This window comes from Hydractinia symbiolongicarpus, chromosome 8, assembly GCF_029227915.1.
Source record: "Hydractinia symbiolongicarpus strain clone_291-10 chromosome 8, HSymV2.1, whole genome shotgun sequence".
Taxonomy (NCBI): Eukaryota; Metazoa; Cnidaria; class Hydrozoa; order Anthoathecata; family Hydractiniidae; genus Hydractinia; species Hydractinia symbiolongicarpus.
In genome coordinates this window covers 27,231,330-27,247,284 of record NC_079882.1, presented here as the reverse complement: position 1 = coordinate 27,247,284, position 15,955 = coordinate 27,231,330, and the positions used below count along the sequence as shown (strand labels likewise).

Genomic DNA, 15,955 nt, shown 5'->3' with positions numbered 1-15,955 from the left:
GGAGCACACATTGTCCAATATGTCAAATAATTGTGGACCACGACAGCTGATGCAGCTGTTAGAAATCAAATTGTCAATGGTCACAACTATCACACAACCTGCAAGGGGACTCTAAAGAACTTTTGGGACCTGAAAAGGTTTCATCAAGAAGAGATGACATTGGAATCAAAATCCAGAAGTGATGCAGAGATCTTAATGTAATCAATACACAGAATAGGAAAGTGTTTTTAATGGAATCAAAAAAAATAAAATGGAATTTTATGCAATGATTAAAGAAAATTGATTAATTTCAGTTGTGGGAACTTATGTTTAATAAAAAGACAGCCAAGTATATGTAAAAGTGAACAAAATCTATGACAACAGATCAATCCAAAAATGATTTGAATAACCAATGTGATGATGAACCATACAAAAATTGATGTATTCACATCAACTCATCAAATTTTTATGCAACTCTTAGACTTCCCAACTGACGTTGATACAGTAATTAATATTGGCAAAGTCATTGCAGTGTTTTATATATTTCTAGGGCCAATAATGTGGAAACTCCCATATGCGTAAGTGCGGCCACCTAGGGAAATTAAACTGAATCCCCAAAATTGGGCCAGACCTACCTGTTTCAGGACCAACAGATTTATATGTCATTAAAAATATTTAGACTGCAATATCTCTGTTGTATACCGTTTGTTATTTAAAGCACGTGATCTTATACATTTTCTTGATCAGCATTTACAGCTCCATAATAAAAATGGTTTCATCAAAAATCACTTATTATTTTCATTCTTAGTCTACTTGATCAAATCTTTGCATGGGACTTCATAACAATAACAATAGTGTTATTAAATTCCTTTCAATATATTGCAAAGCCTTGAAATAAAATAAACAATCCTTTCAAGAAACTTGTCAAAACCTAAATAAGAAAAATTACGAAACCTTGAGTTCACCCAAATGCTTAGGTTTCTTATAAAAAGGTGATTTGTGCTCAGTTTACAAATGGAAAGTATGGCTTAGAAATGGATGCACCAACCCCAAGGGTTTTTTTATCAAAATGGTGTAGTTTTGTCCTGCTTTTCCATTTAGAAACTTTTGTCCTGTTATATGGCTTGAAAACCATTCTAAATTGGGATAGCATTACAACCTAGACAAAAAATATCCACTTTGGTTGACATATACTTGAAATAATCAACTAAAACATTAGGCTTGACAAACATTATGATGCAGGATATGTCAACACATTAAATCCCTGAAATTTCAACATCAAAAACTAAGAAATACCCCTAAAGGATTTATAATCATACTTATTTATCGAATCAAGTCCACATAAAATTGGAACGTAAAAACTGCAAAAAGACTGCCGCGAAGGCATAATAATTAAGCCATTTCCGGACGTTAACTCAAAGGATTTGAACATAATTTCATTTTCTAAACATAGAGATAGTACAAAATGCTAAATATGTTTTCTGGTTGCGGCAAATAGAGTAAAACTAAATTTTGTAAAATGGCAAAAAATTACCCTCACCCTCCTCGACTATATAAAAGGTGGTAAGAAAAAATTAGTTCAAATTTATAAATAAATATTTAGGTTCAACGCAGAAAAAAAGCAGCAATTAATTAAATTAATTCTGGTGTTCTTCACAGTGGTTTATTTTAACCACCTTTACACACAAGATGATTTTTAAAAAACAGTTAGGATTTCGCAGCCAGCATTTTACCTCTTATGCACTTATCAGGCTCACTGAACAAATTTGCTTATTCTTAGACAAAGAACACTTCTCATGTGGGGTATTTATTGATCTACAAAATACTTTTGATACTGTAGATTATGGAATTCTTCTTGTCAGACTATGGAATTAGAGGTATAGCTAAACAATGGTTTAAATCATACCTATCCAATCAGGATATGTATCAGTATATATAAGCAAATGTTTTGGTTAATAGTCACAGCTCCAATCCCAAAATTTCCATCTCACATGGTGTACCACAAGGCTCTGTTTTTACTATATACCAATGACATCCCTAAATCAATAGTTAACTGTGAACCTTTTCTCTTTGCTGATGATACCACCTTGATTTTAAATTTTTAATAAAGTGGCTCACTGCCAATAAAATTGCTCTAAATGTGACCAAAACAGAAGTTATTCTCTTTAGAAACATCAAGAAGAAAACTAACTATAATATTAAACTAAAACCAGGTGGCCAACATCTTACTCTCTCATCATCAGTAAAATACCTGGGGGTATTCTTAGATGAAAATTTATTATGGTCCTATCACTATAGCCCTTGCTCTTAAACTTTGTAGAACTAATGGTATTCTCACAAAACTACGTTATTACCTATCACAGGACACCCTTTGCACTGTCTATTTTGCTTTTTTCCATTCTCACCTTTCATATGCAACACAAGTTTGGGGTCAAAAACTTCCAATTATTTCTTGATATTCAGACTTCAAAAAACTGCAGTTTGCCTGATAACAATTTCTGATCACCATGCCCACTCACAACCATTATTTACCATATTACACATACCCACCTTTGCCGATCTTGTTTTACACTAAATGTTTTCTTAATTTATAAAGCTCTTAATAAAATACCACCCTTACAAGTTAAAAAATAAATTAATCTGACTTATCTATCAAATACCAGAGGATGTTTCAACAAACTCCTTTCAATTTCTATTAGAACTTTAACTTATGGCACTAATTCCATTCACTATCAATCACTAACTTCTCTTCAAAATCATTTCAACACTTTTGACCTCACCTCACTCAGTCTATCTAGACTTAATTTATTTACCTATATACACAGTTCTCCAAAAAAAATTTTCGCTCATTTTAAAGCTTTTGCTATTGTCTGGTCTCCTGGCTGCTTTAGTTTGTATTAGGATGTATCATATATTTATATTTGAATTTACATTTTTTTAGTCCATTTATGTACAATCTATATAGCAGCAAATAAATACTACTAGTAGTAGAGCTTTTAACAGTGCTTCATTTTTGGACTTTGAACCTCTTTTCAGGGTAGCGAAGCATGCTAGAAGTGCCAAAGAAGGAGAGGCCTATATTGGCGTTTCTGTTTACATTAAAGCACTAGTATCCGGACCCCCAAATCTTGTATTGTGTTATACTACTTATATGGTGGCTAGAAAGCCAAAATTTTAAAAGTAGCAAAAACTTAAACGAAATAAATTCTTACTTACTTAATTACTAGTGTTTGATTGTACAGTTGTTTCAAGGTTACGAAAAAGGGAGAAAAACAAACAAAACAAAAATTATTAAATCATGAGAAATTGAAAAGATCAGAAAAATTTATTGTTCAAATAACAATAACCTGCGTGTGATGATGCTGAAAATACTTTCAGTGCAAAGTCTATAAAATTTGTAAATAACAGCAATTAAAAAAATTTAAATAAATATTAATATATACTTTGTACTGGAAAAAATAGATTGTTTGAGGTGTTTTGCTGACTTTGAAAATTTGGTGAAAATTAGTTTATTCTCTGCCTGTAAGGAGTAGAGATTAAAATGTTGATCAAAATAATGTATGGAATCATTTTCGACTAACACCTAAAGAGATATAAGTGTTTTAAAACTGCTGTATTAAATATTCCTGTTGATAACTACATTTCATCGCATAGATGAATTCTTTGTTTACATTTTCAGTGGTAAGCTCTTTCTCGGCTCTGGTATCTGCGTAGGAGGACAAAGATAAGGATGCTAGGTGAAGCAAAGTTATTTTCAGCCCATTTCTTCACACAAAAGACTTGTTAGGACTTCAAATAAATTCTGATATATAAGAAGGCATTAATCTAGACATCAATAATAGTTTAAAACCTTAAACCATTGTTCCCTGAGAAAAAATCCACAGGAAAAGACCCCTCTTCAACAAATCCTGGTTGGCAAATGTCACATGATACTTTTAAGCCAATTACAGGTCAGTATTTTTTGGGGTAGCTATTATGGTTTGAGGGAAAACATGCTGTTTATACAGTCATCTCTTCATAAATAGACGGTCTGAGAAAAGGTACAGGTCCGAAAAAGGGTCTGCAAACGATGTTCGAGTGGCGCTATACTGTTTTTTGGCCCTTACTTGCTCCGATCTGAAAATCCCAGGAAAAAATACACCCGACCGACCAGCCGACTCATTTTTGCAGGGTCTTCAGGACGCGATCATAAGATATTTTTTATGGTAGCCTTATCCCGGACTGATTCTTTATAGTGGCGCCGTAGATTAGTGGTTATAGCTCTGGTACTCTGTGCGGGAGACTGGGGTTCGATTCCTCTTGACAGTGATTCAATATGGGTGAGTGAATGTTACCATAATTCTGGGTTAACCCAAGTCATGTGAGGGAAATTGGGGAGATGGCACACTGTGTGGGTTGTTGGATATTGCCGGGAGTTGTCTAGTATAGCACGGGCTCTGTGTAGCTCAAAATGAGCATTAAATACTCTAGGACTCTCCATCTAAGCCATGACCCCTCCTGGAAATAATGGACAGGGTATATTCTTCGATATTTGTCAGGCTAGCCATGTAAAATATGCACATCTTTCTTTCTTTGATAAGGACTGAATATTTCATAAAATCTTTGTTTTCTAGCTAACTTTTAACATGTCATATTGCTAATTTATATAGCTTTAATTTAATCCGATACTTGTAGTTCTGGATTAATCAAAGCTTGACCATGTTTGTTTGACCATGAAACGCCTGTGTTTCCTCACAACTAAAAGTTTGTGCCACATGACGCTCCAACCAAGAGAATATTTCACTTAAAACATAATTTGCTTATAAGTAAAGAAAAACATTTGCCAATATAGTATAAGGATTAAAACAAATTAGTTCTATAGCTACCTAGCTAGCTAGGAAGCTAACAAAAGACACCAAAAACCTTACGTCGTACACACAGCACAGGAATAAAAAATAATATTTCACGTATAAAATAGCCACTTCGAAATTATTATCTCGTTAATATATACTTATGCATAAAAATAGCCAACCGGCTTAAGGAAACAGATTACTAAAAATATTACCACTTGTCCACAGTCAAATAAACAACAGAAACACAGACCAAAAAACTTCAGTTTTGGCTAGGACCTTTTGGCTAGAAAAATTTGCACTTCTGTTCTACCATTTTTGCTCTTTATTTTTCTAAGCAAATCCTGTATTCTCGGCCTGATCGCAGCAAAAATTTCCGCGTACTACAACAAATTATCACACGACATATGCCATCATCCATCTCCTCCCACTCATAGTCACAGAACAAAATAAATTTTAAAGTTCGTTTCCACAAGTTGTCATATAGCCTTTTCTATAACAGATTCGCGCAGATTTTAGGGCCTTTGTGGACCCTGACGAGAATTATTCCGTGTAGCAGATGTGTTAGAAAGTAGTGTAAAAAAAATTATAAAAATCGAAACAAGTTCAATTAAAATCGGATTATTATTATGGGGACTACGCGTTATCGTTGCAACACAGCGATGCTTTACAGCAGTCATCCTAGAATCGTACGGATGATGAAAGGACTAAATAAAATATATTTTGGTTTCCAAACAAGAAAAATCCATAGAAGAAGAGCTCGAAAACTACTCTGAGAAAGTGCGGAAATTACAAAACAACTAACAAAAACGCAATTTTGCAGAACCAAATGTTAATTCTAGGTTCTCTGATTATACCATGCCATGATTATACCTTTGTGCTATTAAAACAAAAAATAGGAAACCTTTTAAAAACTAGTTTCGCACTATTGAATTTCCCTCAAATGGTTTTAGCAATGTATGTATCTATTATAGATCCGAGTTGTTTTTTGTTGCAGTGGAAATAACTTTTGAAGGCTTGTTCGTACATACCTCCGTAGGTCCCATATTTTTGTAATATGCACGCTTTTTGTTATAAGAATCATTAGAAACCACCAACCTATCTCAAGAATTTGGCCATGTTGTTTTTGTTGAAGGATTTTTTTATAAAATTTTCTGTAATCTATCAACTTCGTCCCCCGGGCTTGTTTTTAGGTAGCCTAATAATTATGCTGTTGAACATTTACACAATTATAAACACCATCTTGCATTCATGGTAGGTGAGAAAAGAAACGATCGCAACCAAGCACAATTGTTATCCGTACGTACCTTGATAGAAATTTGTAACAGAATCCATACTTTGATTTTTCAATTTATAGAAAAATGCAGACTCTAATTGTTCTTAATAATAAAACCGATGATTTGAGCCGTTTTTATTTTTCGTTAAAATCCGAGGCTTGTGTTCTTATAAAATTGTTCTTATAAAGCAAATAGAGTGTAATCCACACCAGCCTTTTTACCGTCATAACAAATTTGTTGAGCGTGATAGATGATCTACCCGTAGCATCAACGGTTGCTAGACATCCATTGATTGCAAAAAAAGATTGTTTTCGTCTATGGTTTTATGTCTAGCCAGCTTAATAACAATAATATTAACTGCTGAACGATTACTTGTCTGTTAACAAAAGTGAATTAAAGTTTTAACGTCGGAAAAAAGTATTAAAGTCATGATTCAGGCACGTCCCTTTCCGCCCTTTTTAAAAGTAAAAAGAAAGTAGGAAACGTCCGGTAAAATTGCCTGAACAGCATTAGTTTTCCAATTTTAACAGATATTTTTGGATACTCGAATTGAATATGTTTTTATGTTTAATAACGTCTAATTTAATGTCTAATACCGTAAAATGCCGCAGATAAGTCCACCCGAGTACAAGCCCACCCGCGTAAAAGCTACCCGCGTATTATTATATTCAGGGGAATGTAAAAAAGTACTCAGTATTCCTTCTCGCGCCACCATTTTTAACTGCCGCATAGTTTCTGATTATGCCATACGTCATGCATAAAATATGCAACACGCGTATAAGCCGAGCCCTTCAATACCTAGGAAAACAAAAAATTGTTTTTTTTTTAAAGTGTGTTTTCCGTTCTTGCACCATTTAGGTAATAAATATACGGAATTTCAATATTTTTTTGGTTAAAAATGCAAGTTCCTTTTTCTTCCAGGATACGTTTTCGTGCTTGATCAAGGGGAGGAATTTTTACTATATGTAAAACTATTATCGTGGCTCGACTGTCATAAAGTAGAACCCTTACAGACAACTGATGAAGAAAAAGTCATGTAGCCAGAAAGGTATATGGAAACAAACAATCCCATTCTGAAGATAAACACGCAAATAAATGTATCAAATTTGGAAAGATACAACAAAGCTGTCTAGCCTTATGTATATATAGCCTTGTAGGAGATTTTCCACTGTTTTCTTGTAAGTAATGATGTTGCTTGCTGATCTTAAGTTCTTGCAGATCATTAACTTAAGGTTAATGAAGACTCGTAAACAATGTGGGAACGTCTTTTAAATAAATGTTGCTAACCCTTTAAAACTATTAAATTCTAACTATATAAAAATCTGGTAGGTTTTGTTAACAAAGAAGCAAAAAAGACATTCATTCGTCACAGTTACCAAACATTAATCGTGCTGAACATGACTAGCTCTAAAGGAGCATTTTGAAAAAAACTGCTATTGTTTGAGTAATTTGATAGATGAAATGTGGTTGATAACAAAAATCTTATCAGATATATGTCGTGGACTTTAAATTATTTATACGGTGTTTCTTAAAAAAAACACGTTAAAACGCTCTTAATAATGGCAATATTTTTTTAAGATGTTTTTGGCAACTAAGGAAACTTTTTGCTAGGGTTCATTTCCACTTAATGTCAAAAAGTGAAGAAGGGGTCCTGGGGATGAGGTGGATTTTAATTTTTAGGTTAATATTTCTTAATGCAAAACCATGTGGATCCTAAGGTTGATCTAAATTTTTGTTCTGTTTTTCACCCATGGATAATCCTGGTTTTTTTATTCTTACCAAAGTTCGTATCACTGTTTTGATTTCAGAAAAAATTAACACAAAATTGACCACACCTCCCGTCCCCTCCACCACCGCCACCCTCATACCCTAAAAACATAATACGATTTTTATCCTACAAAGAACAACCTAAACACATTTAAAAGCATACAATACAAGAAGTCTTGGGGAAGAGAATATAGTTTTAGGGTGTCAAGTGAATTAGCGAATATATTCTTTTTTGTAACTGTTACATATAATCATTCTCATCCCCAGAGCTCTTTCATACGAACCTGAAAGAGCTCTGGGGACGAGAATTACATATAATTAACAGATCATTTTTATTTTTTAAAAAAACAGAAACAACATGACATTTTGTGTAACCTTCTGCTAACATGTGAATATTGTCTTTTTATAAAAATGTGCCAAGCATCAATTTAACGGGTTTTTATTCATGCAGTGTAATTATCAGCATGTTATAGAAAACGTGCAAACTTTATTATATCGTGAGAATATAATAAGTAATAAAAATATTAAAAGAAAGATAATTAACAACGTTAAAAATCTTTACATGGTTTAATTGAAACGCGGTTAATTTCAAATGAAATCAAATCGTTCACCTGGGATCGTTTTGGCAACAAAACATTGTTGTTGTTTATCGATTTTTTTGCTCTCAAATTATCTCTCAAATTATCAATGTTAGCACAGTAATTTTACCTTCCCCCTAAAAAACGTATACTGATCATCATCCTCAGGCTCCCATAGTGCTAAAGCTAAAGATGGCATGTTGTCAAGTTTTGTGTCGTCAGTAATAAGTTGATGTGGGTATATGTCCTCTCAGGTCTGTAGCAAGCGGGGGATGTCAGAGGGGCAAATTCCATAGCCTACTAATTTTGAAAAATAAAAACGACGGACGTGTTCCATCTATAAATATTAAAAAACCTAACAAGACCTGGATCTAAGGTTGTCAAAAAGGCAAAAATACTGGGCAAGATGGTCATATAAAATTTACTTTTGTTTTGTAAATACAAAGAGAAATTCTGTGACATAATATTTAAAACTCTTTTTTAGCAATTTTCAGCTAATGAGCACTACACGTCTTATGTTTTTATCAACCGTAGCTAAGCTGCATTTTTGTTACTATGTGGAACAGGCACTTACTTAAATTTTTTCTGCATTTTTGCTAAAAATGGGTGTGCCAGAATTGCTTGTTTTTTTAGAACCCTTTTTTATTTCTAAGAAAGGTCGCAGTTAAGTGGATAGTTGATTTATATTTTGTACCATACTGTTCGTAGTTGTACGAACACTTGTTTCTCAACGCGATGCATGCTGGTACCGCGTTTTCTTAAACCATTTTCGATACACCTGTTTTCGAAAAACGCATTCTATGCGCACTCCTCGCCTGCGTTTCATCGATACGACACTTTTTATTTTCTTCTAGTTTGCACGCATAACGAAAGTGATGACTTATTGCTAGAGAAACCAAGCTTTAGATGAATTATCTTATTCACTCAAAGTTAGCGTGTGTATATTTAGTTTTGAGATGTCAAGAAATCGTTAATAATTTAAATGTGCTACAGAAAAATAAATTTAAAAAATATATTGTAGCGCAGGAAAACGTAATCTAGGATTCATATGCATGTATCAAGCAGGATTGCTTTCGTCATACATATTTTTTTACCATTTGAAAAATCAATTTTTCAAGAAGAGAGCTTTTTTAATGGAAGATTGCATAAACTATTTCACCATCAGATCTTTCAAGTGTGACACTCGAGTAAATATAGTAACCGCGCTGGCGTTTCTGTTCAAAAAAGGAACCAGGATATTTGATTTTAGCATTGTTTTTATTTTTTCACATATATTTATTTAGCCTAAAGTTGTTCTTATTTTGATTTAATATTTCCAGCATTTTAATATTATTCACATTTTTTGTGTTGCTTTTTTTCAAAAAGAAAATAAATTTTTGTAACATTTCGCCTTGCTATAGCTTTTTTTTCGTCAGTTATTTTCAGTATAATTATTTCTCTTAAAAAATTGTTTTAATAAGAAGAATAATCATGCGTAAAATTGTTTTCCACGTTGAGCAACTAATATTATTTCATGCTTCCTTTTGTACAATAACGTGCCATTGTATTTGTACAGTTACCTGCTTAGGTCGTGCTGCTATATTTATTTTAACGCAAGTTTTTTTTATGTTAAAATTTACTTTAAATTTTAAGAAAATATGATTGAAGTTATCGTTGATTTTTAAAATATTTATAACTGATGTTATTACACCATATTTCGCGTCACCTCTAAAAAGTTTGTCAATAAATCTTCCAAAGTACGTCTCATTAAGTCTGAAATACTGACTTAACGTCTATTAGCCATATATCGTGATCACTTAACTTTAAGATATCAAGATGAGGCTTACACCAAAATTCCCATCCGACAGTGTTCACTTTCATCTACTTTGAGTTCATTCTAGACCCCAAAGCTCTTTGAGATAAACTCGAAGTCTTAATCTCAAAGAGCTCTGAAGACGAGAATGCCTTGAGTTAGGAGGTGGCCAGAAATCGGTTTAAAATTTAAAGCTATTTGTTAAAAAATATTGATAATTTGGGATTCTTCAAAAAAAGGGTTAAGCCAAGATTATATTGGTGTTGTTATATTTTTGTCTCAGTTAATAAAAACATACCACAGGTAAAAAAAATTCTTTCTTGACAAATAAATATATTTGAAAAATGAAACCTTTAGCAGGGTTTTATGTCAACGTTAACAGCTAAGAATGTATAACAAAGCTTATTATAAAATCCTTAAGATAAATCAACTCCTCCTCCTTTGGCAAATAATCAGACAGACTGGTTTTCACTTATCCCTCGAATCTATGATTCCCGCCTTTTTAATATCCGTCATTCAAGTGACACTTAATTTTCAGACACTTCGTGAACGCAACAAAAACAACAGATATGGTATGAACCGACATATGCCGGATTCTTATCACATAAATTAAGATCGTATATACAAATGATACGTTAAATGGTTTGTTTTATATACAATTTCTTTAGGAACAATAAGTCTGACATAAAAAATAAATTTATAATATTACAGACAAAAAAATACATGTATTATATCGTACGATATTAAATATTGACATAACGTTGCCCATCAATGGCCGCACGCACTATAATATGTTTGTTGAAAAAATATGTAATTTTTGACAAAGTAAATAAGGATAATGTTTGTATATATTAAAACAAGGGAGGGTGGGATTACATCATGTAGGTAATTTATGATGTAAAAAAATACAAACAAAAAAAAACTTTGCAAAAAATAGTCTTTTCAAAATGAAAATATTTAAATTTATATCTTCTTGGAAGAAATGCTTTCGTGTTTTCGAACCAATAGGAACATCTATACGGAAACCTAAAACCAACAAAATAAACAAATAAATAAAAAAGTGAATAAAAACAAAAACAAACGTCTCTTCAAAATGGCGGCTGCTATGGCGATACTACAGATAGCCAGATGCACTACATCGTAGTAATTAAACATTCATTGAAGCGTATGCGAACATACAATGAATGAGAAACGTCAATATAGTATAAATGTCACCCAGCAAACCGGCGTTTTAAATTGGATTCGGAAATAGTTATTTTTTTTCAGGAAAATATGTAATGACTTTTGAATTTGTCAATAAAAAAGGTTCATCATACCTGAGTTGAGGGTGATGACCGTAGTCGTCTTGAAATAGGAGAGATATCTTTTCGTAAAGATTTCTGGGATAGATCCATTGATACGCGAGGTTTCTTTTTCTTCATAAAATCTAAACGAAGAAAAATATTAAAATTTAATACTTATCAGGTTTCTTCTTTTTTGGAGTTTTCTTTGTTCGAGATAGAAATCGCTGAGTCATTTTTTACAAAACTCTACTTCATGATATATACATTGAATTATTTATATAAACAGAAAATAAGAAGTATTTCCTAAGAACACGTGTTGTTATGTACAACAAGGAAAGGTTCACTAAAATTAATAATGCTAAACTTTTGGACCCCAATGTTTTGCTAATCAACCACTCTACACAATGGGGAAAGACACTAGCCTTTAGAAATTATTTTAAGCTTTTAATACCTAGTTAATTATAAAATAAAATATATAGATATTATAAGCCAAATCATTAAGTATAATAGATAAAACATTCAAATTAATGAGCGGTGTAAGTATAATAATTTTCTTGCACTCCCAGGTGTAAGGTTCAGTATAGACGCCGATATTTACACACCTCGGCATCATGTTTTATCACAGAGCTCAGACATATGTGCCTCCACGCGTTATCAATAATTAATAGGGTAGCAATATTTTTCTTCACCAAACAAAGAAATTTTAAACAATAAAAAAAATTCATTTAGGAAAAAGTTGTGTACTCATCGGTACAAACATCAAATAGTGAGGCGGGCCTGTCCCAATTTTCTAATAAAAAAAATTATATCATCTTAGCAACAGAAGTATAACAAAAAAGAAATACTGGTAAATCAGTCCCTCCTTCATATCAAAGTTAACGTCATGGAAGATAACAGTTTTTTATGAAGACAATGAAATAACTACCGTCCTATGTCTTAGCTTGAAAATGCTAGAAATATTTTAAAATTTAGTTCCTTACCATCAATACGAGGCTGAGAATCTCGTTTTCTTTTTCCACCACAGGATAACATGTTCGTCGTAGAAAGCACTGTACGAGTCACAATGTCGTTCAGGTTTGACCGATGTAACCGAGGACGAGTTGGGGAGGTGTTAACAATACGTACAATTCTACAATCTTCGTCAATCACTTTGCTCTTATCTTCTTTAGTATTATTCTCTTCAAGTCTTGATCTTAACCCTTCAGAAACTGAATTTGGGCTCAAGGAAAGATGTCTTTCTTCATGCGTCAAACTATTTTTTGCGACTTTTTCCTCTTCTAAAAATGCTGTGATTAAACTAACTCCAGGCTTTACAGTATACTCGGCTACTTTAGTTGGACAAGCAACCCATTTAAGTCCATTTTCTTTATTCTTTGGTATGTTACGTTCAAAGTCAAAGTTCCATAACTTTGTCTTTATTTGTATGTGTTCGTTATATTCTTTTTTTAAGTCTGCTTTTATTTCATCATGATCGACAGTCCCAAATAAACTACGACAAACTTTTTTTCCAGCAGGAATATTGAACAAAGAACGTCTCAATTCACTTATAAGTGCCATGACTCGTATTATTATAAATCACTATAAATTACTATAACAAAATTCCCTCCTTAAATTTTAAATTTTAAAAGCTTTTTGCACCGCTGACTCAGTGGCCAAACAAGAACTACTCAACATAATCTTTTGGTCTGATCATATGAACAGATCAAAACATAACAAAAGCCATTCATAAAATAATAAATAAAAATGATTGGCTAAAAGATCAAATAAACTTTGATTTGATTGGCTAATAACACTTTGTGTTTCTATTGTTTTATTTGAAAGGTATTCCCCATAGGTTCCTGTGTTTTAATTGTATTTTAAACGTTATGCCTACTGGCGGGAAGAAGAAAAACAACAATTACCAGCTGTGTGTGTTAAGTAGTTTTAGAATTTTTTGCCGTTTCTGTTTAAATTTCCCGCTGTGCTATAGTTTAATAAGAACACAGCTGACACTAAACCTCTAGAGGTAAACTTTGAAAAAAAAAATTACCGCGCGAACTTTTTGAAAAATACTTTGAAGCACATTAAAAAACAAACTTTATTTTTGTTTTAAAATTCAGATATTTGAAAACTAGATTTGTTTGATAATCTTAAGATAAATAAATAATAGGTAAAGATTAATTAGATAAGTTGTTGACAAAAGTAGTACTGGGACCACAACCAGAGGTCATTGCTGTAAATATCAACTTAGTTTCTCGTGGTTTATGTTGCTGTACAGTGGTTGGTTGGTCTCTTGATCGCGGAGGTTATCAATTATTCATCTTTTATTTTTCAATGGCTCGCGACGATCAAGTTTAAAACAAAGTAAAAACAAAGAGTTTAAGCTGTGAACAACATTCGATAGACTTATTATAAGTGGCGTAGGGATAATATCAAATTTCTTTTCTGTCACATCAAATTAAAAAGTCACCCTGAGAATACATAATATTTGTACCCCATCTTTACTCACTAGAATTTCACTTTTTCCCATAACATAGACTTCCCTATTTCGCTTATTTCCAACCTAACCCAGAATCAAATGCTATTCGCAAAATGTCCTGGAGACGAGGTTGATTTTCTTCTTATTAAAAAAAAATAATTTGCAGCTTTTTTGTACTTTTCTGTATATTTATTATTAGATCTATATTAATTGTTTATTTTTAAGAACATTTTACCGATTGAATTTTTTTTAAAAAAAACCTATTTTTTACGAAGAGATTAAAACTTTCGTATTTTTTTGCGCGACACGTTGTGAATACAAAAACCGTTATACAACTAACCATGTGGTTTACCATACTGACATTTCGTGGTCAGTCACTGCTAATCAAACTAATCAAGCGTACTTCCTGTCATGTTGCTGAAAGTACAACCAAGCAATTCGATTATATACAGCTCAAATGTTGCCATGCATGAAACATGGTTTTCAACTAATGACGGAACATGCTATCAGAATTTTTACCTTCAAAGATGATGCATCATATAGATATTTTCACAATAAAGCGGTACTAATTCGGTTTACCCTTATTGCATTAATTCATCACCACTCTTTGAAACAACTTTTACGAGGAGAGAGCATAAGATAAACAAGCGTGTCTTAAGGAGGGTTTCCACTAGAAACAAAATTGGTCCAACCCCTTTAACGAGGTTAAAAATTAGTCAAATCGGGCGATCGGTCAACATAGATCGCATCCTCGTCCCCATAGTTTGTTGCCTATGTCAAAGTCGCTACCGCTTACTTGACGGCTAAACAAGTTTTTTCGTTGCCGGCTTCGATGTCAAAAGGCAAAATGTTTAAAACATTTAAGGCTTTGTCAATACCTGAAAATTACTAAATATATCTTTAAAACTTCAAAAATGACAAAATAGCAGGAACATTAAGAACAATTTAGAAATATAGTTAGGCTTTAAATGGGAAGAGTTAAGAACATTTCAAGGTTTCTTGAGTGTTTTTTTATAGGGAAAGAACAACGTGTAATTGTTGACGTAAATCTTAAAAAAACATTTCGTGATGCATAAGACATCACCATTATATTTCATGACTTCAACCTGACGATGCAAGTCACGAAAAAATAAAAACATCTCATGAGGAATGAGATTTTGTTATCGTGCGGTCATTTTGAAACAGATTTCATCTCATGCGATCCATTCTTCCTCGTGACGTACTTAGTTCTAACCTGATGTATTTACTAACTAATTTACAATAATGGTTTTTTTTAAAAAAGATTCCAGATATAAACTCGCAGGTGAACATTTTCTAAGTAATGCATTCAAAACAGTTTAATCTTTCACGAAGATAAAATTTATTAAATATTGCCGCAAATTTCCTGACATTCTTCACATCGACCACTCTTCACATTAGAAAGCTAGCCCTGAAATACTAAAACTTTTGAAAATAAGTTAATTGGTCCTTTATAATGTGCGACAGCTGTTATCAAAGTTTCTAAATTTTTTCAAGTTTATTAAAATGGCTAATTAAATATACATTATTACCAAATCATAAAAAGATTTCTTCCTTGACTGACATCTGTTCGCGTGTAGAAATAATAATCATGATATTGAAAAATAATAATCTTGGAGAAGGAGGAGTCATAGAGTGTTGAATTACTTGTTTTAAAATGTGTAAAAACCCTACATAGCTAAGAAAACAACAAAGATACGTGTTTCCTTATAAGAACGTCTAAATTTAACCTCGTTGAATATGCCTATTTTTGACATATTTTCAGTCCCAAATATGTCTTTACTAATTGAGTTCTTCCGAAAATTAGGGAAACATATATTCAGATGGTAATGATTTTTTTTAGAGTTTGAAAGAAATGGTTGATGTTGAAGTTATTTAAAAACATACATGTAGTTGCACAATAATAAAATGAGAGTGAAACAGTTAGGACAGGATTGTTTCCTAGTAACTCTAGATTTGCATTATTTCTCTCCC

The 15,955-nt window shown here is 32.5% G+C and overlaps 1 protein-coding gene across 1 annotated transcript; it reads right to left on the bottom strand.

The window, feature by feature from the left end:
- Nucleotides 1-10,792: 10,792 nt before the first annotated feature.
- On the bottom strand, nucleotides 10,793-13,505 carry LOC130654172 (uncharacterized). Its single transcript, XM_057456711.1, has 3 exons — nucleotides 12,486-13,505; nucleotides 11,539-11,648; nucleotides 10,793-11,248 (listed from the first exon to the last, which is right to left on the bottom strand). The coding sequence occupies exons 1-3, from the start codon at nucleotides 13,060-13,062 to the stop codon at nucleotides 11,237-11,239; spliced, it is 699 nt and encodes a 232-aa protein (XP_057312694.1). The 5' UTR covers nucleotides 13,063-13,505; the 3' UTR covers nucleotides 10,793-11,236.
- Nucleotides 13,506-15,955: the final 2,450 nt, after the last annotated feature.